The following is a 23,176-nucleotide window of genomic DNA, read 5'->3' as shown; positions in this document are numbered from 1 at the left end:
GAAGCAGAGGCTCATATGGGGAGAGTGTAGCCGAGACCCAGGTAAAGCTAAGACTAACCTAGCCGGCTCCAGGGAAAGGACACTCCAGTAAAACCCAAACACAAATGCTTTCTGAAATGTAAGCAGAAGTTAAAGCTAGGCACTCGGAATGGCCACTAGCTCAGCAAGTTACCATAATCAGGGGGTGGGGGTGGGGTGAATCACTTACACATAGTTAATAATTTATTTTTATTGAAATTGAATACTTCATATTACAGTAAAGTTGATTAAAAAATGAAGAAAAAAATCAATTTTTAAAAATACACTCAATGTGAAATCAAATAAGCTAGCAAAATCAGGCATAAACCAAGAAATTCTGCGGGGTACTTTGCTTCTGGGTATGTAAATACCACCTATATACAACTCTATAATGTGAGAAGTCATTGAACACATCAGGAAAGGAGTCCACAGCCAGTGGACCGGGCCTGGCCTTCCATCCCGGGACACTGCCCTGCACAAGCCCACACACAACACTGGCCCACCGTATTTCACGGTGTCTGTAAGTCACCCTGTGCAAATTAAGGCTTCTTATAGGTTGAATGGGTGATAAACATTTCCCCCTTAAAATAAAAGCAAAAAGCACAGTAAAGGTGGCATTGAGAACCTGAAGAGATGAGACCTACAGCCCAAACCTGAAGTGCGGCTCCTCTCCAAGAGCCTCTACTCCATCGCATGCACAAACACCCACCTCTGGGTGAGCTGCTGGCGCTCACCAGCGGGCAAAAGCGACACCCAGAAGGATTCGTGCAAAGAGCTGCAGCTATAGAGACGAGGTAGGGCACGGAGCAGGCGGGCCTTCCCAAACCGAGGCACTCGGGGACCTGTGCATGTATGTGTGCCCTTACAAAACGCAAAGCGAAGAATAGAATACTGCAGCTCACTAAAGTGTGCATCAAGGACCAGCTCAGGAGCCACGTACAAGGCTCCAGCATAATGCCAGCTTCACCTTATGCCCTTGCTGGCAGAAGAAACTGGTTTTTTTTTTTTTTCCTTTTTCGCAAACCTGAGTAGTAATTGTCAAAGTCAATAAATAGGGGGAGAGAATTACAATGCTAAAAATATAAATGGTCACCCTATAGGGTCTAAAGCAGCAAGGGTTTTTTTCAAACACAGCCCTCTGTTGTGAGATGCATGTGGCCTGGGCACCTGTTGGAAGCACACAGCAGCTATGATCGTAAGTGAGGACTTGGGGCAAAACCCTGGGCACCAAGTAGCGCCCTTTGGCCGATTCAAGCAACACCTTGTTCCACTGACTGTAAACGATCATGGAAGAGTGGTGCCCACCTCCCCCATCCTCTCCCCCATTACAGAAACTTCCCTTTGAAGCAGTTTTGTTAAAGGCAAAATGACAGACGCATCATCGAGCTGAAGTCTTATTTGGTTGGAGATGCTTGGCTGTCCATGGTGCCACCTTCTCCTGTAGGCACCACGGAGTCAGATGTGTAGGAGGTCCTCGTCACTGTCATCATGGAAGGACACCAGCTTGGCAGGGGTTGTTGGCTTGCGCTGTCCGGGTCTGAACTTCCCTCTTCTGGCCTTCTCACCGCGGACCAGCCCCATCCTCTCCCCCTCCCTTTCCTTCAGGACCTTGCGCTGGGGATTTCTCAGGGGCTGTGAGCTTTCCACCTCGGCTCCTCTGCCTGTGTGAACTTTCACCTCTGGGATGGTCAGGACCTCATCCTCACTGTCTTGGTCATCCCCATGCAGGGAAGTGAGAGCTTCTGCTTTCACCGTCTTGGTGGTAATGTGGCCGTTCTCCTGCCCGTCCTTGCCTAGTCTGGCGGCTGGCACCTGGATCTCTTCCATCAGCCATTCTGTCTCATTCTCATCTGTCTCCTCCTCCTTGCTGACCTGACAGGGAACAAAAGCAGAGACCATGAGACTCAGCAAAGCTACCTGTGTGCTGCCTGAGAGCTCTCCTGGTACAGGTCGCCCCAGGCCTTCCTCTGGGGCATGACAAGATGAGCCTGCAAAGCAGAGCCACTGGCAAGAGCCTCACAGCCACAAGAGCAGGCCAGGCAGATGGACCTGACACGGCTCATGAGTACTCAGCAGTGCTGGGCCACTGTGTCCTAGGGACAGGGCATCCAGTGTGTAGGAGAAGCCACAAGAGGGCTTATATCAGGGCGTCTAACTTTTAATAAGTTTTATTGTGTGTGTGCCAAATGTGTGCAGATGCACAAGAGTGTGCACACACAGGAAAGGCTTGAGTGTCTCTCCACCCTGGTTCTTTTCTCTTGCTTTGGTTTTGAGACGAGGTCTCATATTGGCCTAGAGTTCACCAAGCAGGTGAGGCCGGCTGGCCTGCACACAAGCCCAGAGATCCCCCGGTTTTGAATTCGATACCTGCTGGAATTCCGGCATGTGGGGGTTTTTGTTGTTTTGTTGTTTTTAAACATAGGTTCTGGAGGATTGAACTCTGGCTCTTTTCAGCCACTTTACCAACCAAGCCATCTTCCCAGCCCCAGTTTAGTTTAAGAGATGATCTGCCATGATGTATGAAAACTAGCAGCACATCTGTGTCCTCTGACTGGCCTCTTTTCAAAGTTTATCAAAGTCCATATGAAATTACCCAAATGCCGGGAGTACAGAAATTCAATCACTATGGCTGGTTTTTGTTCTTCTTTAAAAAAAAAAAGAAGAGTTACTGAAAGCCTGAGAACAAATTAGATATCGGATGATCTAAAGGGAATCAGCTGTAACTGTACTTTGAGAAACTTGAAGGTACAAAGTCCACAGAAGTGGTGTCGGGTCTCTAGAGGTTTCTTCTCAGTGCTAAGCTGCCCCCACACTCTTCCCAGCATGCAGGATAGCCAGCAACTGCCCCACTCAGTGGACGATACCTTTGAGTACTTATAGGACACCCCCGAGCTCCTTCTGCAGCAATTGGTCAGCTTGTTTATCACAGTTTCCCTGTCAAAATGGAGACCACAGTAAATGCACAGCAGAGTGAGCTGAGACAGGCGACCCAGCTGGCTGGCCCTGAGTCTAGTCTGTGCAACTCCTAAGGGCTGTGACCCACAAACACAGCCCTCCCGGGGCAGGGCATTCAGGATGAATGACAAGTAACTGAGGCACAGCTGGAACCCCAGGGCTCAGCAAAAGGCAGAATGAGTCACATGGTCAACAACAGGAAGATGCCTTCCATTTGGCTAGACTGCTCTGAGGTTGGCTCCTGCAGATGCACACCCGTTGCTCTGCCTGAGACCCATCCCTGCCTCTGCCTCTGAGCTCATTTCTGAGTATGGTTGGCTCTGGTTAGTACCTCCAACTACTTCCCAAGGGCCTCTCTAACGTGACATAAAAATCTGATGAAAAGAAATGCAGTCACATGACAAGCCTTCACCTAGTAAAGCAAGGTCAACAGTAGAGCATGGCTGACACACAGTAGATCCTTAATAAACGCTCACTTTTGTGACATGAGGGAAAGAGGGTTAATGATCACTATAAAAAGTCTGCTCATGAAAGATTCTTAATTTCTTATTAGCTTTTGGACTTCACCCAAGACCCACATGTCTTAGACCCACCAGCAGCAGTGAGAAGTCTGTGGTGTGCACAGCCCGTGTGAACTAGAACCACACTGGCACCTATGGGCAATGTCAAAGTTCTGAGTAATCTCATGCCATGCCACGGAAATGGAGACACTCAAAGGCAACAGTGACTATGTTTTAGCATTCTGAATCTAGATGCCTGCTGTGTCAGGCTCAAAAACCAAACCTGTGTCCAAGATTTGATGAGCAACCCCCCCTCCTACTGTGCTGCCGACCTTACCTTCTCTCCTTCTTATGAAGCAGCAAGGCCAGCAGACAGCCAGTCAGTGCCACCAGGAGGAGACTGAGGACTGCCCCAACGGCCTGACTCCGCTCTGAGAGCCCTTTATACTCTGGCACAGCATTCTCATCATCAAAGTCCACACTAGGAAGAAATCACAAGGGAGGAGAAGGAGCTGTGTCAGGAACTGTGTATAACAACACTCCCGGAAACCCAGGGCCCAGGAACTTGCCCCTACTGAACAAACACCAGGTGAGTCAGCCCCAGCCCAGGACACATGATCCACTCAGCATAGAAAGAACGTGTGGAATGCCCTGAGACTGCATCTGAGGCAGCCAGCAACAGGCCAACCGGCAGATAGTACTACTTCAGGGGTCAGGAAATACCAGGAGCTGAAGACATGGGCCAGCCAAGGACATCATCTCCTGTGGGCCAACCCAGCCCTGCAAAACCCTATGGGCCAGGCAAAAGCAGGTCTTCTCTATACTGGGCCTCTTTATTACCTAACCCTTGGGTTTCTGGCTAGAGGAGACATCTAAGCTAGGCTGGCTCCAAAATTTCTTCAAATTTGACCTTTGATTTTTTCATTGAAACTAAGGATTACTTACAAATAACTGGGTTTTAGTTTCCACATGCAATATGGCCCCAACACAAAACCACGGCCTAGAGGCCTCAGAACAGAAGCACAATCCCCTGCTGCCCATCAAATCCAACTCTGGAGTATACCCTCGAGGCTCTCAGAGGGAGTTTCTCATTTACGCCAACGCAGAAGACGCTTGGCTCCAACTGAACTGGGGCTTTGCCATGTCAAGTGCACACTAGAGCACACAGAGCTGAAGGAGGCCCAGCCAGCCCTGCTCCCCACGGCCGAGGGAAGCCCTGTCAGTACGACTCGGGACAAAGGGCACTGGCAATGATGCCGTAGACCAGATATCAGCAACCTAATCTTTTGGGCACATCCACACCCTCCGTAGGGCATCGCACTCACCCCAGAGGACACACAGCTGAAGTGTACCAGGAGAAAAGGTACTGGCAGTCAGCAGTCTCGTGGCTGAACTCGGGGACCCCGTCCTTCAGCAGAGGGTCACAGTGGAAGAAGATGGTGGAAGACACAGACTTGGTCTTATCTTTGCCACACGTGGAGGAAGAGGTAAACACCACATCCAGATCACCGTCTGTCACAGGAAAGGAGGCGCCAGAGCACCATTAGCCTCACCCACGGAGCCAGCTCCCTCTTGTCCCCCTCTAACACTGCTTGCAGTTTCTAAATGAGGAAGTAGCATGTTAATGCCAGGCCACAGAGAGAGCATGACCTGTGACTGTCTCCTTCTGCCTTTACCCACCAGAGCAGCTCAGTAAGGGAACTGAAACCATGCGGAGGGTTGCGGATGAGCATGAGAAGCTCACCCTTTGAAAAGCTGTACAGGAACCACTAACAGGAAATAATAAGTTACCTTGGACGTAGTACTTGGTCATGTCAGAGGTGCCCACTTTCCTGCTGAAGTGCTGGTCATTGGGCTTCACCTGGCAGATGTTGGCACCGGAGCACGCAGGGTTAGAAGAGCTGGAGATAGAGGAGAGCTGGATCTCATACAGATAGTTGTCCCCATTGCTTCTCATGTCCCCAGAGGCGCTGAACAGCCTGAGGCAGAGGAGAGGACAGTGGTCATACTCTTTCCTGGACCAGCTGCATGCTTCCTTCCTCCTGCATGCTGCAGCCAGGCAAGGCTGCAGTCATCTGCCCGCCCAGTGTCACCTCCTGGAATGACTGCACCATCTCACACACTGTGGACAACACATGCAGTGCACTCTGCCCCGTGTGGCCATCGGACCCCAAAACAGTCCACAACACTGCTAAGAAATGGACCTTTACTCTTAGCTAGCATGCTGGTCAGCCTGGAAGATCCCTTGTTCCTTCCATGTTCTGAGAGCCTTGGCTCCAGCCCCTCGGCTTCCCAGCAGTGAAAGGAGGGGGAAACTACTTTTTAAAATGAATTCACCACTGAGTGTCAAATGACAAAGAAGTAGTCCTTTTGCTTGGTTTAAGCCGTACTTGATCACTTCCCAACTGTAACTGAAGCATACAGACTGCTTACCTGGCAGTACGCCTGCTAGGGCAAGACTTTCATTTTTGTTCACTTTGAGTGTGTGTCAGTGCCAAAGAGGTAATCTTCCACTTACTTAAAATAAATTTCCCCGAGGCTGAAGCTCTTGCCAGTCACAGGGTTGGTAAGAGTTCCATTCACCATGTTCACCTCCTGAGGTCTCACAGCACAGGCAGCCCGTGAGTACCAGTAAAAGTAGTAGGTGCAGCTGTCAATATCAAACCTGAGGGAGAAGACATGGTTACCTCCGGGCCACACACACAAAGGTTGCAAGACACACAGCTGGAGAGGCCTGGAAGAAGCAATACTCTAGGCTCTGAAAGGTCCTGGGAGCCACAACTGCTGGTCCCCACAGGCACTACGTGAATGGGCTGGAGCAACTGTCTTGGTTCCCAGGCTTTAGAACAGTAACAAGGACGGTATCAGCAGTGTGGAAAGCGGACATTCAGTGTCTGCTGGCCCTGGGGACACAAACTGTGACTCCAGCCACTGAGGAGGCAGAGGTAAGAGGTGGCAAGTGCCTGTCACAGCTACAGAACAAATCCAAGCCCAACCTGGACGCTTTAGTGTCATCCTGTCTCAAAAAAACAAGGCAGCTGGAAACACGGCCCACGAGCAGAGCATCTGCCTGGTTTGTATGAAGCCCTTGGTTCAACCACCAAACTCAATAAAAATGTCTTAACATACAAAGCTGGGAATTCTGCACCTAGACTTTTACAAGTAGTACCTTAGTCTCAGAAATAAGAAAGACCTTTTCAAAGCAGTTTCCAAAAGAGCAGCTCACATGCTCCCCCTGTTGGCCACGATCCTCCCTAATACCACCCAACAACTGCCTGGGACACTGCAATCACTTAGGAAGCCCAGCACCTGCTGTAGGCCCCAGAGGTGGTTGTTGGTGCAAGCAGCATCCCCTTAACTCCACCTTGACACTGAGGGACAGCAGCCAGCTCTGTGCTGCTCAGTGAAGCATCAACAGCTCCAAGGCTGGTTCAGGAGTGTGCTTCTTAAGGCAAACCAGGTTAAAAAGCTGAGGTGGCCCTGTTTTGATGTACCTTAGCCCTGGAGTGGAGGTAGGGACATCTCCTATGGGGAAAATGCTGCATAGGACAAGACAATCTGTCCTCTAAGTCCTCAGTCTCAGTGAGCATTTCTGCGACAGTGGCGGTCCCAAACACCCTCTCGTCTGTGTGTGCACATTCCCAACTCCCATGTGGAAATGGGGGAGGCAAAGAGCCACAGTGTGCTGGCCAGCGGCTCACCTCTTGAATGCAGGCCTGCCCACAGTCTTTGCACAGGTCAACTCGATCACTGAGGATGCAGTCTTATTCCCACCACAAGAATGGCCTTTTGAGTAAGTGACAAGGACTGTTTCATCTGCAACAGGAGACAACGAGCTGGCGTTATTTCTAGTGCGCTGCAGAACAATGTCAGGGCTTGAAAATCTACTGCAAAGGCAAGTATCAGCTCTCTAAAGGTGTCCTCCATACTCAATAGCAGGCACTGGCCCTTACACCTATACCACCACTACCAAGGGAACAGCAAGACCATGAGCTTCCTACCAGCTTCCTGGATCCTCAGGAATGCTAAGCCTCCATGGCCACACCTAGATGACTAGCGTCCAACTGCATGGTAGCCTGGACTTTCGGGAACAGAGGATCCCTAAGATGTGAGTTTGCCCATCTGGTTCATGTGTTGGGAATTTAATTCTCAAAGGGAGCCACTGTCTTAGAACCTGAGTTGGTGATTAAAGGCCACATCCCCTCAGAATTCCCTTTCCATTTTAGTACACATGTCACCTTGTACTTCAATCGGCACAGTCAAACCCTTCTCTAGCCTTAGAGGCAGAGCAAAATGTCCAACATCCAACACAGCCTTGCCACTGTGTTTTCCCTCAGCTGGGAAAGTATGCCTGTCCTTTAACAACAGATACCTTCCTCTTGGCAACCTCGCATTTAAACTACTGCAGTGTCACGATTACTGTCCAAGAGCTTGAGGAAATACATGGTAGTCTGTACCCCGTCCCCCGCAACTGTGGCTTTCTTAGACATGTGTAGACATACATTTAGAAGACAATGTGCAGCCAGAACACCATCACCAAAGGTGCTTTAAACAGGCTACTTGTGCCTCAGAGTGTACAAAATAGCATGTACTTCATGTTTCAGGAAGTGGGTAGAAATGCTTCAACTAGTCACGGGAGCAGCCCTGGAAGTTCAGACACTTTCTCTGGCATGCCAGGGACAGCCTCAATCTTGATGCAGCAACTGAACCAAGGACAAATACCTCAGAGCCTTACCTATGACTTCCAGTTTTTGAGTATGAACAAGCCCCAAAACCTGGACTTGACCAGTGGCACTCTTCTTGCAAATGCTGGCTCTCTCAGAGCAGTCCAGGGGACCTTTATATACTCTTTGGCACAGATTGATAAAGTACCTACACAAAGGGGTGTGGAGAAAGGGCATGTGAGATTTCTACTCTGGGACACTGGTGAGACCTGTGTACTCCATGCTCCCTTGCAAGAGCCTTGGGGTGCAGAAGGAGCAGAGAGCAGAGCAGTCATGCAGCGCAGCTGACTCAGCAGGCTCACGTGCAGGGACATGTCCCCATGTAGCCCTGGCACGGTGCGGACAGGAGAGGGAAGGCTGTAGAAGGATATAGCAGGCACTCACCTAGGTCCCCCGACTCACAGCCCCGAACTGCAGCAGGGCCTGTAAGCTCAGGGCGCCTGGCGGAGCAGGCGCTCTCTACATGGAGCAGTCAGGGGAATTAGTTCAAAAGGCAAAGGCAGAACTAAAAGCTGCCAAAGTCAGAGGAAACCTATCCTTCCCTCAAACCTGAGCAACAGGAAGCCCTTCACAGTTGCCTCCATGGATGCTCACCAGAATTCCCCATACACTATGATTTTGGGGTCATTCACTGACAATCTAGGCTGTGTCTCAATGAGATCCCCAAAACCCACGGGTATGTGATATTCCTGTCTTTGCAAACTTGAGGGACCACACTCAGTGGCATACTCACGAGTTTCCTTCATGCACAAAATCCCAGGACCCCGTGAGGGATGAGAGCAATCGCAAGTCATAGGTTTTATGCTTCTGAACAAACTTGCACTCCATCTTCTTCGGAGGGCAGACAACTTTTGTTTTCCACTCAAATGTCACCTCACACCCACGATCTTCACTGAACACTTCTGGCCTCCCAATATCTTCGTTCTCATCACAAGTAAATATGATCGCAGACATCCGGTGACTGTTGCCTGCGGAGCAATGACATGCCAAGGTCAGACCAAGGGCGGGGCATGTACCTTGACTTCACCTATTACTCCTGGCCATTTTCCCAAGTGCAGTCTCAGTCCTGAAGATCTATCCCATACAGATTCAGTTACTCAGATCACACCAAGACACACCCTGGGAAAGCATTTGATGCTTGACTGCACATTGATAAGGACAAGGATTTAAACAATCAGCCAAGTATCTATAATAATCTAAACACTTCAGTGCCACCCATAGAAGATTTGGAGCTAGTCACCTCTCGAGTCAAATGCTTGTCCCTATCACTTAGAGAACTATAGTGGCAGGCCTTCATACCACTCTCCTTCCACCTCTAAGTCGCAAAGGAGCCATGGTGCTGAAGTTTGACTCTCCAAGAACACCACCCTTGTCCCACAAGCCCTACAACTGCCACACAGCAAAGTGACAGTGACTCAACCCTCACTAGCACCCTGCAGACCCAGCAGAGTGGTCAGAGCATGCCACTCTCACCACAGCTCCTCTGTGCTTTACAAACATGTTTGCCTTGTCATTCCAGGGGCGATGAGTGCTTGCTGCAGCTAATGAGAGCATGACTTGAGTAGGAGAAGCACGGCCTTAATTAGCTTGGCCATCCATAGGACACCTGCTCCATCCCCACACTCAGGCCCCACTCACTCGGTCTGCAGAAGCCCCACTCGTGGTCACGATCGTAATTCGCAGTTTTGCTACACCACAGTTTCGCTCGTCCCTCTAATACACATTCGTCATAGGTCTCCCCTTTGTAAATGAAGGGGAAGACACAGGGCTCGCCATCTTCCGTTTCTGGAAGGAAAGGGGTATGGGTCATACAAACGAATCAACGAGTCAGCTATGCCTTATTAGATGCTGTCACCCTTGGACTCCCTAAGAAGCTGTGCACTCGCCCTGCTAGCCGGGATTCACCCAGACAGACAACATCATGTCCTAGGCACAGGCACGCATACCAGGGAAGGTGATGTGCAGGGGACAGTGTTCACAGATTCGAGCTTCATTCCTCAAGTATTTTCCTGCTAAGTCTAATCTGTGTACAAGAAATGTGAATTGACAACACTGTGAAGATTGATTCACCTGGAGGGCAAGGATCACCGTTCACATAACTCAGGATGACTGCTTCATCCTGGTGCCTGTAATCCAGCTGCATCGACGCTAGGCGCCCAAAAGAAGCTCCTTTGCTCCCAGAGAGCAGACAGACCCCGCCGTCCTTGCAGCCTTCCTGGTCTAAGTCAGCTGCCGTTGTGCACACCCCTATACTGTATGTGTGAGCGTCCCGAGTGACCTGCACAGACAAAATAGCGATGGATAGCATCGGAGCACGGGTTCCTATAGTTCACATTCCTGTACCTGAATAGGACTGTGGCTCCCTGCTGTCTCCCTGGGCCAAGGCCACCTCCAGAGGTCACCAGGAACTCCCTGCTGACCCTCTAAGCAGCACCTCTGGTCACTAGAAGTCATCGTCATCCTGGGCCAGTCTCTTTGATCTTGTTCTCTCCCTGGTGGCCCTGGTTGCCAATAGTGCAGCCCAATTGTCCTCCCCAGCCAGACCCGGCTGCTGAGTCCCAGGTTCCTCCTACCTTCTCGACCCCCGCAATGCCTCAGCTGAGATATAGAGCAGATGACCCACATGTAAACATGAACCTTGCTTTCCTTCCTCACTGCGCCTGCCCATGCAGAAAGCTATTCCTGAACTGAGAAAGGTTCCGAACTCTGCGCTCACCAGGTTCACTGACAGCCCCCAGCCCACAGATGCATGTATGAAGGGCTTTGCATAACGCTGCCTCACTCGCTTGCCTCTGTGGTTGGCAGACTGCATCTCTTTACCTTGCACTCAGACTGGCAACTCAGTGCTTCTCTGTGGCTTCCTGTAACCATACTAACCTTTCCTTGGCCCCGGGAGGGGTGGGGTGTTCCAATGCACACCTTCAAGTCACTCTGTCTATTATCCACCTGTGTTATAGAATCCCATGGCCTGCCTCACTGGTTACTGTGTCCAGCCCTGTGTCAGAGTGCCTTAGCCCTCAGGAGGCTGGCAAGGCCATGGGAGGGAGGGAAGCCTTACTTTGAAAGTGCTTGTGGAAAGGCTGGCAAGGCCGTGGGAGGGAGGGAGGCCTTACTTTGAAAGTGCTTGTGGAAAGGCTGGCAAGGCTGTGGGAGGGAAGCCTTACTTTGAAAGTGCTTGTGGAAAGGCTGGCAAGGCCGTGGGAGGGAGGGAAGCCTTACTTTGAAAGTGCTTGTGGAAAGGCTGGCAAGGCTGTGGGAGGGAAGCCTTACTTTGAAAGTGCTTGTGGAAAGGCTGGCAAGGCCGTGGGAGGGAGGGAGCCTTACTTTGAAAGTGCTTGTGGAAAGGCTCGTCAGGTTGAAGCTATAGAGCAGCTGCTCATCTGTTACAGCACAGCCCTGTGTCTTCACTTCGTCAGGACAGACAATCGGAGTCTCCCACTCAAACACAAAGTCACAGTCATTGTTCCTTATCAGCTTAGGAGTTCCCTGTGGCCAAGAAAAACATGAGTCTTAAAAAAACACAGTGTGAGGATCCACCACACTCTTTCCTGGGAGCAGTGAAGGCATACACCCCTGACACACGAACAAGCACAGCCAAACCAGGAGCAGATCTGCACCCTGCATATCCAGACACCAGGAATACTCATGAGGACAAAAATACCGCAGCCATATGCTCCCCTTGGCCATGAACTTTGAATTAGAGCTCTCGCTCCATCAACAGCAGGCGAGAGCAGCCAGGTGGTCAAGAATTCCATGTACACTTGCTGGTGAGCTCTTTCCTGAGTCATATGGGGAAAGAGCTTCTACTAAAGATGGCAAACACTGGGAAAGAGAGTGTCAGCTGCTCGGGCACTGCTGCCCGGGGACGACGTCAGCAGGTCAGAGCAGACAACAGTTCCACCTGCCCATGTGCTCCTGGGAGAATAAAGCGATAAGGTGGATGACGGCACATGCCCAAAAGGTCTAATCAGAAAGCCTTATCCTTTAAAAACAGAAAGATACTTCAACCTTTTAATGTGGTCAGAATCAGGGCTCACTAACTGTGACTTCTACTCTCCAAGCTTCCCTGATTTTGGACAACAGAAAGCATCCGTGTTAGCTCGAGCCCTAAGTCATGTCGGCTGCTGTGAGTGAAGCTGACAGGCAGGTACTCACCATGCTGATCCCTCTCCTGCAGTGAAACGCAATTAGTGAGGTGTAGTTCATATATTTGTCCGCTAAGCAAGGAGTGCTGCTCTCAAAGTTCAGGTAGACCTCATTGGCCACGGGATTGAATATTGGAGGGCCTGTGACTCTCCCAATATCCTAGAAGAGAGGAAGCAAACGGTGCTTCATAACCATCCCAAGGTTGGCAGATTAGGAATTCACACGGACCTGCAGCAGCTCTACACCCTTAGCGACACACCTGTGCTGCTTTGTGACTGGCACGAAAATAGGTCGCTGCATGCAGAGACACCAGAGACGCGTAGACAGAAGCCAAGGGTGTTCCCACTCATGTTTAGCTTTCAGATTCTGAGCACTGGTGACTTCTGTCCTCATTCACAACAAGAATTCCACAGCCCCAAGCCCAGGAGGAGGAAAGCAGGAGCCTGGGCGATGCCCTTCCTAGTGTCCTGATATCCACACTGCCCTGAGGTCACGCTTACTCAGCTTGGCAGGGCCTGTTGGGAATGTCCAGAGGGGACAACTCTCGGTCCTACATGTTGCTGCTTAGGACAATGGCAGATACTGCAGTACCTTTCAGTCAGTTCTTTCCAGTACATGAATGAACAAGACATGTGGACAGGAAACATGCCTGCGCGTGTGCATGTGTGTCAAGTGCTGTGTGGCAGTGTGTTTGTACCAGTGTGAGCACAAGTGTGTACATGAGCATGTCTATTGTGTGGGTCACTGCTATGGGGCATGTTGAGAGCATATGAAGTAATACCTTCACCAATCACAGAACTTAAGCAAAATTTGAATCTGACAAAGGATGGCCAGGCAGGAAAACTCAGCAGATGGGGCTTTGGGAAAGGATTGCCTGGCAGAGAGCCGTGTCAGGATGCTACTGAAGAACTTCCTATTAAAATGGTCCTCCTCTGCACAATTCTACAGTACTCTTCACATAACTTTTAAAAGGACACCGAATGTCCCACAACAGAACTAACAACAGAGGGGATTTAAAGTTTAAAACACCACAAGGGTGTGGCAAACCACAAGTACAACTCCACATATCCAAATCTACACCAAATGTTTTCAGGGCGGAGTATTTAGTTATTACTATAAATGTTTTTGCTCTAATTGTCACTCGTTACTAGAAAGAACTTGTGTCGCTTAAGCCTTTTAATTACACACGTACTTGAAAGGGAAGTACAAGCTAGGCCAGTGTGGTTGATGCCCGCTCTGGGTTAACACCTTTCTTGGTCAGGTTTAATCCTGAGGCTCCTAACATAACACATAGAACGGCTATCAGGGAAGCTGGAGATGGCCCGACGGTTAAACGCACTCACTGCTTTAGCACAGGACCTGGGCTCAGTTCCAGTACCCACATAGGCAGCTCACGATCACCTGTGACTACAGCTTAAGGGAGCTAGTGACTGCTGGACTTCTGTACCTACTTGCACAGACTAAAACAGAAACAGATACATGTAATCAAAAACAAAATAAAAGCCTTTAAAAAAGACATCAGGGGGGCGTCTGGAGAGATGTCCACAATAAGGAAAAGCACCCTAAAACAGTTAATGCCTTCAATTGACCACCAGTCTCCAAATGCCTGGGGGCCACCGTACCTTCCTTCAGAGGATGCTCAAGTTCCCATCCTAGCACCAACATCACTAACTCACAAGTGCCTGCAACTCCAACCCCAAGGGATCAAAACCCCTGCTCGAGCCTTGAATACATGTACAGCACACACACACTCATACGCATGTATTTTAAAAAGCAAATCAATTTTGAAGCAGCTCAGACTTCCTGACCAGCACGATTGGTTGGCAGCTCTAACAACACTCTCACACTAATGGTCTCAGACTTAGCCGTCTGAGCCTGCATGTCTATCCTCTCTGCTTCAGCACTCCTCTGAAGCACAGAGCGCAGCACGAAGGCTGTGACTAGAAACTTCAAAGGATTCCCAACCCTGGCCGTACACACTTACTATAGGGGGCCCGTCCACGGGGACTTTGCATACTGAGGCGCCTGCAGGGCAGGGCACTCCATGCATGGGATTCAGTGGCTGACAGATGTTGATGTAGAAGTCAGGGGTGGTATCAGAGGTGTCGTCCTCACTCTCATCGTATGCTTCATAACCACCAGTGCGGTGGATGAGAGGTGACAGGTCAATAATCGAGCTTCCATTCCGCACGGTGCATTCCGTCTGTTCAAAGAAAAGACTACATTTGAGTCTGCAAATGATTTTTTTTTCTAGTAACCATGACGGTTAGCTTAAAAAGCTAAACCCACATATGATGGAACATGTCTACAGTTCCAGCAGCACTCAGGGAGCTGAGGCAGGAGAATTGCCACAGTTAAAGGCTAGCCTGGACTATAGAGTGAGTTGAAGGCAAGCTTTGGATATAGTGTAAGAACGCCATCCCAAAAGAAGGAAAAGGAGAAGTGTTAAAATAAAAAACAAAATAAAATAAATAAAAACCTAAGGAAGATTGAACAAGACCACCCGGCCTTAGCCTGCTGGGAACCAGTAAACCAAGGAGTGCGTGCAGATGCATGGCACAGGCACTGCCCTGCCAGTCAGCCACAGTCAGGCTGGGGCACACTCACCGCCTGCTCACAGGCCAGGGGCGTGTGCCAGGAGAAGAAGAGTGTACACGACTGCTTGTCCAAGGAGATGAGCATGGGCCTGTTGGTGGGTCCAGCCTCCGGCCGGCACACGAAGCTGATGACACTCTTGTACCTCAGGCCTGACTTGGAGGGGCATGGGGACCCATTCTCATACACCAGCTGCAAGACCTGATCCTTGTAGCTCAGCCTCTTGCTGGCCTGGCCCACACTGATCCTGGTCTGTCCAAAGCAGGCCCCTGAAGCACAGGAAAGATGGGTGAGGGGCCAGAGACTAATTAGCTTCCTAGAAGAACACAGTGTCTCCTAACTACTGCAAGGGCCGGGAGTGTGGGTCTTGGAAGTAGAGCTGGGGCTAAGGCCAGCCCTAGGGACAGCAGTCAGGCAAAGGAAGCTACGGCACTCACCTACTCCAGGGCTACAGTTCACATTCTCCTCACAGATGCTCATGAAGACCATCCCCTTCTCGCTGTAGGAGGCTGTGATGCCAGCTTTGCCACTTAGGGAGCTCAGGTCAAACAGGTGGCCTGCCACATGAAAGGGAAGAAGGTGCTCAGACCCAGGAGAGCTGTCACCAGCCAGCTCACAACAAACTTGTGGGGGACTCTGATCTTCACACACTAATTAAGAGCTCTAAAGCACTCCAACTAGCAGCGCCTGTCACTGGACCACAGCCTCGGTCCTCTGTGTACCACAGCAGCCACTGTCACTCCTGAGGCCTGAGCCATCTCTCCAACAGTCAGCAGCCTGCCACCCACATTCCTCTTGGTGCTCAGCAGCAAAGAGGAAGGGTAGAAGTCTTCTGATAGCTGTCCTGTTGCCTTTGAAAGGTGGCCAGACCTTGGCACTGACATGCCCGATGCTATCAGCCAAGTTAGCCAAAGGCATAGTACAAAGCAAGATGGAGACTGGCTTTTGGAGGTACAAGGTAGCTGCCTCCATAGGATCAGCACGAAACTCAGAGAAAAGGCCAGAGATGCCTGAACACCAACAGATGCATCTCCTCGGTCCCTCCCTGTGCAGGGCTGTGGCGGTCTGGCCTCACCTGTGCTGGGGTTGGTGACTTGGCAGTCATCGTGTATGTTGCTCTTCACAGGACAGGCAGCAGGTGTGGGCCAGGAAAATGTGTACTCACAGTCCTGTACAGCACTGATGAACAGAGGCCTGGAGTTCTGGGGCAAGCAGAGAAAACCACTTTAGAATAACTGACACAAGAGGGAGTGCCCACCCATGCCTACAGGGTAGGCACTCGTTCCAAGTCTTGGGTTGTCTCTAAAAGGTAAGTACAGGGCAAGAAAAATCAAAGGTAGGTAAGGTGTCTATGGGTCTCACACAAGTAAGTCAGCAAAATACCCAGGGACCACAAGCTAGCTAAGGGAGCCGGACATTTTCTGATAATAGCCCAAGGGAGCCAGCCCAGCAAAGAACTCCATGAGGAAAACACTGGCTAAATGCTTAGTTAGAGAATACCTGTTACAGTCAAAACAAAAGGACCCACCAAAAAAGTGGCTCATAATATTAACTCTTCTGGGCACTGGCTACAGCTCACTCCTGGCCTCAGTCAGGTACTTCCCACTACGATAGAGCCAAGACAACTTGCCCAACTCTACCCTCCTTCTGCACACTTCTTAGCACTAAGGCAGAGGCTCGCCACCCTCCAGTATGTCGGGGAGCTTGTATCCTGGCCCATAAGTCATCTGCTATCTCAGAGATGACCCTGCTTACCCAATTCAGATGTGCCCCATCATGTATAGAAGCATAGGAGTTCCTCTGTGTCAAAGAGAAACTACCCATGCTATCCACACCTGCTAGAAGCCAACAACCAGGGGAGGAGGCAGCTCAGGAGAGCAGCCCAGCTAGGCGTTCTTAACAGCTGCACAAGTCACGCAGGAACGCTCAGTCTCCTCTCTACATCTGGCTGACAAACACGGGACAAGCAGCCAAGTGTTAGCTGCCCTTCTGTTCTTTAAGGAACCAGCGTAGACTCAAAAGAATCAACTAACCCTGCACCTGAAAGTGTCCAACTAAATGCCCAAGGAGTCAACAAGAGGACCGTGTATATGCACCTTCATGACCAGCATGCACCACAACCATGCCGCCCTGACCTCTTTAGCTTGTCTCCTTTTTTCTTTTTCTTTTCTTTTTTTTTTTTTTTTTTTTTTTTTTTTTCGGAGCTGGGGACCGAACCCAGGGCCTTGTGCTTGCTAGGCAAGCGCTCTATCACTGAGCTAAATCCCCAACCCCTCTTTAGCTTGTCTCAAAGGCAGCCTAGCACTATCACTAGCTCAGAGTCCTACACTCTCTGAGTGCCATTAACTCACCACTTGGCTGTCACTGCAGGTGAAGCGAATAATGGTTGACCTTTTCCGAATTTTGTCGGGGCACAAGTCACCATCCACATACTTCAGGACAGTCACACCAGCTGTCCACTGAGGACCATCCCTCACCCTGCCGAGGTTCACAGGCTTGGAGCCATCCAGCAGACAAACAGCTGCCTCTGGAGGGCATGGATCTGCAACACAAGATATAATCAGAGCCTCCTGGGGTGACTGCAGTCTCCTGCGGTGCAAAGTGCAGCTTAAGGTATGGTATTATCCAACCCCTCCGTACCCACCCCACGCCATCACTTCTAACACTGGGTATGATATGGCCAGAACCCTAGATGCCATGGAGCACTGTCAGGGCCTCCATCCTCACTCTTTAGTCTATGCATTACTAGGAACTCTGCTGACTTCCTGTTCTCCAAACCCTTGCTCCTATGCCTGAGGGAGCCAGCCCTGCACCAGTACAGGACCAGAGTAAGAGGCTGCCCATTCATGCCGAGGATGAAGTTAGAAAGCTTCACCCTGAGGGGGACTGCACCTAACCACCTCCACCCCCAAGTATGATTTTCACCTTCTGTATTCCAAGGAATTCCCGGGAAAACTGCTCACTACCTTGTGTCTTCTAGTCTCCACTCTCTTCCCAGGTCTGGGGGAACCTACCTCTAAATGGTACAAGTCCCCAATAGGATAAACAGTGGGCCACCTAAGGATCTGTAACCCCACCCACCCCCGTGTCACATCGTGCTTTCTTTCTACCCATAGCCATGATTAGAAAGGTTAATATGTTCTCTGCAGAGTCCTTAGCATCAACAGAACCGGGGCCACATGGGAATCAATCACCAAGACCCTCAGACCCTTCCCTTCCAGCTCCTAGGCCAAACTCCTTTCACTCAGGCCTCTCCTGCTCTGTCTGTCCCAGAAGGCTCATTCTGGACAGTCACCCACAAGGAGAGGATCACTACTCACCTGTGCCAGCCTGTGGAGACAGAGACTTGCATACGTTGATGAGGTAATGCTCAGTGGCCCCTGTCCTGGTCACAGCCTCCCAGTTGTCACTGTATCTTGACAGTGAGGAGAGGTCAATGGAGTTGCCAGCCTCATCCCTGCAGAGAACAAAACACCACAGTCACGGTCCAGTTAGCTTCAGTGACATGTCTGGCACTCTCTTCAGAAGGGCTCAAGCATCAATGTGTCTCTGACGTCCTGTGAATCAAGCTTACTGCAGAACATAATTTTCCATATGCAAAGTGAGCAAGACGCAGCCCTGAGCTTTGACAAGTCAATGTTCACTTCAACAAAATGAACTATCTGAAAAGCCAAGTTTGGAAGTCTGTCCACACAGGCCAGTGAGAATTATAACTCAGTGGCCAGCAGGAGTCACCACTGGCACTCAGAGTCATTTCTAGAAGCTGCCTCACCAAACCTCCTGCTGTCTAGACCTAAGGCCACTCCATCCTTACAAACCAAAGGACTACGGAGGTCTGTTTCTGTCCCTGACTCCTCCATGTGTATCTGATGTACCAGCCCCACATGTGGTTATCTGGAGCCCATCTACCCAGTGTGAAAAGAAGTGGGTAGAAAACAGACATGTGAACTTACTGGATAGAGCACTCTGTCACATTGAAAGGTGGGCAGGCATACTGTGTTCGCCACTCAAACAAATAGGAGCAGTCCAAAGTTTCCTTCAGAAACACTGGCTGAAAGGTCAAGGTGAACATAAGTGAACGTGGGAGCACAGGTGAAGGGTGGCCACGCAAACAGGTGCTCAGGAAATAGTGCACCTTACAGATGCCCTCAAAGAACAGCAGCTGGAGTGGGGACGGCGGTGCAAGACGGGACTGCCTATGGGAGTGCCATACAGGCTCACCTTCTGAGTCGTCCGGTCACAGTAGAAATAGATGGTTGTGGAGCGCTGATACACCTTATGGCAGGTGTCCCCCCCACTGTAGTTCATTTTCAACAGTCCATTTTCGAAAGTCAGCTTCTGATTAAGGAGCCCTGCACAAAAAAAAGCACATCTGTAAGTCTCTTGACAAGTGCTCCCGGGCTGTGGTGCTAATCCAAGAGCTGTCATATTGCACATGCCCATAGAGCTGCACTATTCATCCTCTTACTGACAGGAGGATTTAAGATGGCCAGCGATAGGTGCAGCCTACCAGTACGAAGTAGTGCCTGTTCTCCACACCTGACACATGCCACTTCACCATGGTCCCTTTGGAGTGCTCACATTCCCCACAGTAGCCATTCCCGCCTATTTAACAGTCTACCTGCTCAGATGGCTTAAATGACTTATCAGTTGTCAGGTGGGGGTGGGGTGTTTTGTTAACTGAGACAAGATCTCACTATGGAGCTCAAACTGGTCTCCAACTCCAGATCCTCACACATCAACTGAGGGCTGGAATGGTGATGGCAGATAGGCACCACTATGCCAATCAAGTCTGTCAGCTCTAGGTTTATCATTTTATGTGTGTTAGCGTGTTTGCCTGCATGCATGTCTACCCTCGAAGGTCAGAAAAGTGTGTGAGATGCCCTGGGAATATAGTTACAGATGGCTGTCAGCCACCATGTGGGTGCTGGGAATGGAATTCCAGTTCTCTGCAAAAGCAGGCAGTATTCTTAACTACCAAGCCAGGTACAGCCTTGTCAGTTTTCCGGCTAACCTGCTATCGTGCACCCCCTTGATGCAGACTGGGACAGACTGCCTGCAGATACCCAGCATTGCCTACTTCAGCGTGTCTAGCCCGCAGCTAGGCTGAAGAAAACCTAGGGGCTTAGGGTCAGAAACACTGCCTTGCAGTTCGTAGCCCACTCAGTTGAGGCCTAACTCAGAAAACCCTAACTTCTACTTTTCCTTCTTTCTCTGCCTTCCCGGGTTCTCTAAAGCCCCACTCCCAGTTGGTATGTGGAGCTGCCTGTCTGCTTTATGGCTGCTTCTTAAGCCTCCTGCTGAAGGGGCTGGAGAGATGGCTCAGTGGTTAAGAGCACCGACTGCTCTTGCAGAGGTCCTGAGTTCAATTCCCAGCAACCACATGGTGGCTCACAGCCATCTGTAAAGAGATCTGATGCCCTCTTCTGGTGTGTCTGAAGACAGCTACAGTGTACTTATATATAGTAAATAAATAAATCTTTAAAAAAAAAAAAAGCCTCCTGCTGAAAATGACACTGTAATATAGAAAGCATAGCTTTCTCTTGTCTTCCTCAGTCCCCTTCTCCTGGCAACCGCCATGATTTCCAACTCACCTTGCCCTGTTGGTTTGTTCCAAACTCTAAATTGTCCTCAGGAAGCGGGCAAGATGGCTCAATGGGTAAGGGCACTTCTTGCCAAATCTGATGACCTAAGCTTCATTCCCAGGAGCCACATGACGGAAGGAGAGAACCAACTCCTGCAATTGTTCTCTGACCTGCACTTGTGGTCAGTAATACCCATCTTGCCTCCACATAAAATAACTTGCCCATAAGCATAAACAGAAGCATGGACAGATGGACAGAAGCCTGCTTCCTTATGTCATTCAGCATGTGTTCCTCCCAAGTTTGAAAAATATGATCCTTACAACTGAAGACAGAAAACAACAGTACCTGCCACTTTCTGGAATCCTTGTGGTCCTTTCTTTTCCTGGCATGATGAGACTGCCTTGGACCCATCATGGGCAGAGCACACATCTAAGGACAGCTTTCCACAGACCCGGAAGTAGTAGGTGTACTCGCCAGCACTGATGATGGTGTCATTGAGGGCCAGGGGCTTCAGGTCATACAAATTGCCGTGTCTGGGGTCTTTCACCTGGCAGTTGTCTCCTTCAAGAGTACAGGAGCCAAAAGCAGAAGCTATAACCCAGGCATTCGCAGCTCCAAATGGGAACAACTTCTTTTTTAGATAAAATCTCGTATTTACTTTGCAGTACTGAGATCTAGGACATAGCACACCCTATGCAAACATCCTGTCACTGAACTACACTCATAGCTCTATTTACTGATTTGAGACTGGGCCTTATTAAGTTACTGAGACTGGTCAAACTCACTCACAACCCAGGGAGGCAGCCTTGAACTTAGGTTCCTCCTGCTTCAGCCTCCTGCAAGCTGAGGTTAGGGCTTGTACCACCAGACTAGGCAAGGTTTACAATTTTCAATCAGGCAATGATCATCAGAAAGTGGGCTGCCTCCATATTGTTTGTTTATGTTTAAGACAGACAGGTTTGGAGGGAGCCCAGGTACACCAGCAGATTTTAATGAACCAAGCCCATCCTGGGGTTGGGGATTCAGCTCAATGGTAGAGTGCTTGCCTAGCAAGCGCAAGGCCCTGGGTTTGATCCTCAGCTCAACCCTGACTGCTTTACTGGTTTCAAGAAAGCCCAAATCCAATCCGCATGTAGTAGAGAAAGGCCAGTGGTAAAAATTTAACAAGTGGCTTAGTAAAGACCTCAAGGATAAGGGGTGACCCAGCCACTGGTACCTCCTGACCCCATAGGCAGCCATCATCACAGGGCTTCCTATGTGAGCCATCATGGGTTTAGCACATTTACTACACTCTGTATGTACAGCAATGTAGCCCGGGGCTTACCTTCCTCTCTGACCACAGGGCAGGCCTCCACTGTTCGCCACACAAACACATACTCACAGTTGTTCAGGAGCTGGAACATAGGTGAGCCCTACAACACAAGCCAACACTTTGCTTTGTTTCCTGCTTTGTGAAAACAAGCAAGAGCCTCAGTGAGTATCCAGTCTCTCACTCGCTCAAGCCAAGTGTTCAAGCCTGAGGAAAACCGTGTCCACCCGGGCAAACACTAGCAATGCCCCCGATTTCTATGAAAGCACAGACTTTACCAACATGGAAGACTCCGAGACTAAGGGACATGGGGACAGCAGTAACCACCAGCAAGCGCTGAGGCACACTCACCGACGTCTGGGCACATTCGAACACTATCCTGGTGGAGTAGCGCTGGTTTCCACACCTATCCCCATTCACATACAGGATGCTGAGAGATCCGTTTCCAGTAGCTTGAGGACTGATCTGCACCACACCCAAGTTCTGACTTTTGTCTTCTGACACCATGCAGGACCCCATTGCAATGCCTGAACAGACAAGAAAGGTGAATGAGGAAAGGCTGACTTTGGTTTCAGTCAGACTCCAGGGATGCAGCACAACAAGGCACCGACGCACCATCGCAGCCAGGAATGTAAGGCAGTGGGGTGCACACGCTCAGATAGAAGCGCCTCTTCTTCCCATGCACAGACGTGTCCACAGCAGTCCACGGCTTCCTGACCATGCTCAGGGCACTCAGGTCGTACTCGTTCCCAGCTGGGTCTGGGGTACAAGGAAACACAACAGAAAGTGTCCTCCTGTTTGTCCTGGGACCACTCTCCCCACCATGTAAAGACAGCCAGGATTCAGAGGGCATGCCTTGCAAGACACAAGGAAATCCACAGGAAGTCTGGACTGCAGAAACATACCCTGTCCCTGCTGCCCAAACTGTCCCTCCGTAGAAACCATCACAGAACAGCACAGACACTAAGCAGTCAGAGGACACAGCCACCTCAGGGCACAACTGAGGAGCTCTTAGGTCTTGTGTCTTTTTTTCTCCCTCATATGAACTTTGGACATCTGTGTTTGATTTTCTTACTTGAGTTTTCTTTTAAACACTTATGCAGCATCTGGCCCACAAACCACCATTTAAACCCGTGACTGAATGGGGGAGGGGGTCTCTTCAAGAGAAACATGTGCATCACTAAGCATCATTAAAAGACAGGTACCAACCGTCATATCTCCTGTGGAGCAAAGCACATGTGCTACATTTACAAAGGGCTACCTCACACTCAAGCATGTGGAGACTCAGAGGCAAATAAACAGAGACAGACAGACCACGCATATTCCCTCATGGAAACCCGGCCT

At 50.1% G+C, this 23,176-nt stretch overlaps 1 protein-coding gene across 1 annotated transcript in view; it reads right to left on the bottom strand.

Moving 5' to 3' along the window:
* Window positions 1-211: 211 nt before the first annotated feature.
* Igf2r (insulin-like growth factor 2 receptor) overlaps window positions 212-23,176 on the bottom strand; it is an 88,388-nt gene continuing 65,423 nt past the window's right edge. Inside the window, exons 24-48 of the mRNA NM_012756.2 lie at window positions 22,448-22,591; window positions 22,184-22,359; window positions 21,848-21,935; window positions 20,869-21,084; window positions 19,160-19,290; window positions 18,892-18,989; window positions 18,259-18,395; window positions 17,290-17,480; window positions 16,014-16,140; window positions 15,376-15,495; window positions 14,951-15,207; window positions 14,328-14,546; window positions 12,353-12,502; window positions 11,522-11,683; window positions 10,268-10,475; window positions 9,836-9,982; window positions 8,931-9,165; window positions 8,209-8,345; window positions 7,175-7,289; window positions 5,992-6,138; window positions 5,265-5,452; window positions 4,799-4,985; window positions 3,811-3,954; window positions 2,883-2,952; window positions 212-1,890 (exon numbers count right to left, since the gene is read on the bottom strand). Of these exons, the coding sequence (NP_036888.2) occupies window positions 1,474-1,890; window positions 2,883-2,952; window positions 3,811-3,954; window positions 4,799-4,985; window positions 5,265-5,452; window positions 5,992-6,138; window positions 7,175-7,289; window positions 8,209-8,345; window positions 8,931-9,165; window positions 9,836-9,982; window positions 10,268-10,475; window positions 11,522-11,683; window positions 12,353-12,502; window positions 14,328-14,546; window positions 14,951-15,207; window positions 15,376-15,495; window positions 16,014-16,140; window positions 17,290-17,480; window positions 18,259-18,395; window positions 18,892-18,989; window positions 19,160-19,290; window positions 20,869-21,084; window positions 21,848-21,935; window positions 22,184-22,359; window positions 22,448-22,591 (4,211 nt within the window). The 3' untranslated portion in view covers window positions 212-1,473. The remainder of the gene's footprint in view (window positions 1,891-2,882; window positions 2,953-3,810; window positions 3,955-4,798; window positions 4,986-5,264; window positions 5,453-5,991; window positions 6,139-7,174; window positions 7,290-8,208; window positions 8,346-8,930; window positions 9,166-9,835; window positions 9,983-10,267; window positions 10,476-11,521; window positions 11,684-12,352; window positions 12,503-14,327; window positions 14,547-14,950; window positions 15,208-15,375; window positions 15,496-16,013; window positions 16,141-17,289; window positions 17,481-18,258; window positions 18,396-18,891; window positions 18,990-19,159; window positions 19,291-20,868; window positions 21,085-21,847; window positions 21,936-22,183; window positions 22,360-22,447; window positions 22,592-23,176) is intronic.

The sequence above is a fragment of the Rattus norvegicus genome, chromosome 1 (assembly GCF_036323735.1).
Source record: "Rattus norvegicus strain BN/NHsdMcwi chromosome 1, GRCr8, whole genome shotgun sequence".
Classification (NCBI taxonomy): Eukaryota; Metazoa; Chordata; class Mammalia; order Rodentia; family Muridae; genus Rattus; species Rattus norvegicus.
Note: the sequence above shows the minus strand (reverse complement) of the source record. Positions and strands in the feature narration are given on the sequence as shown.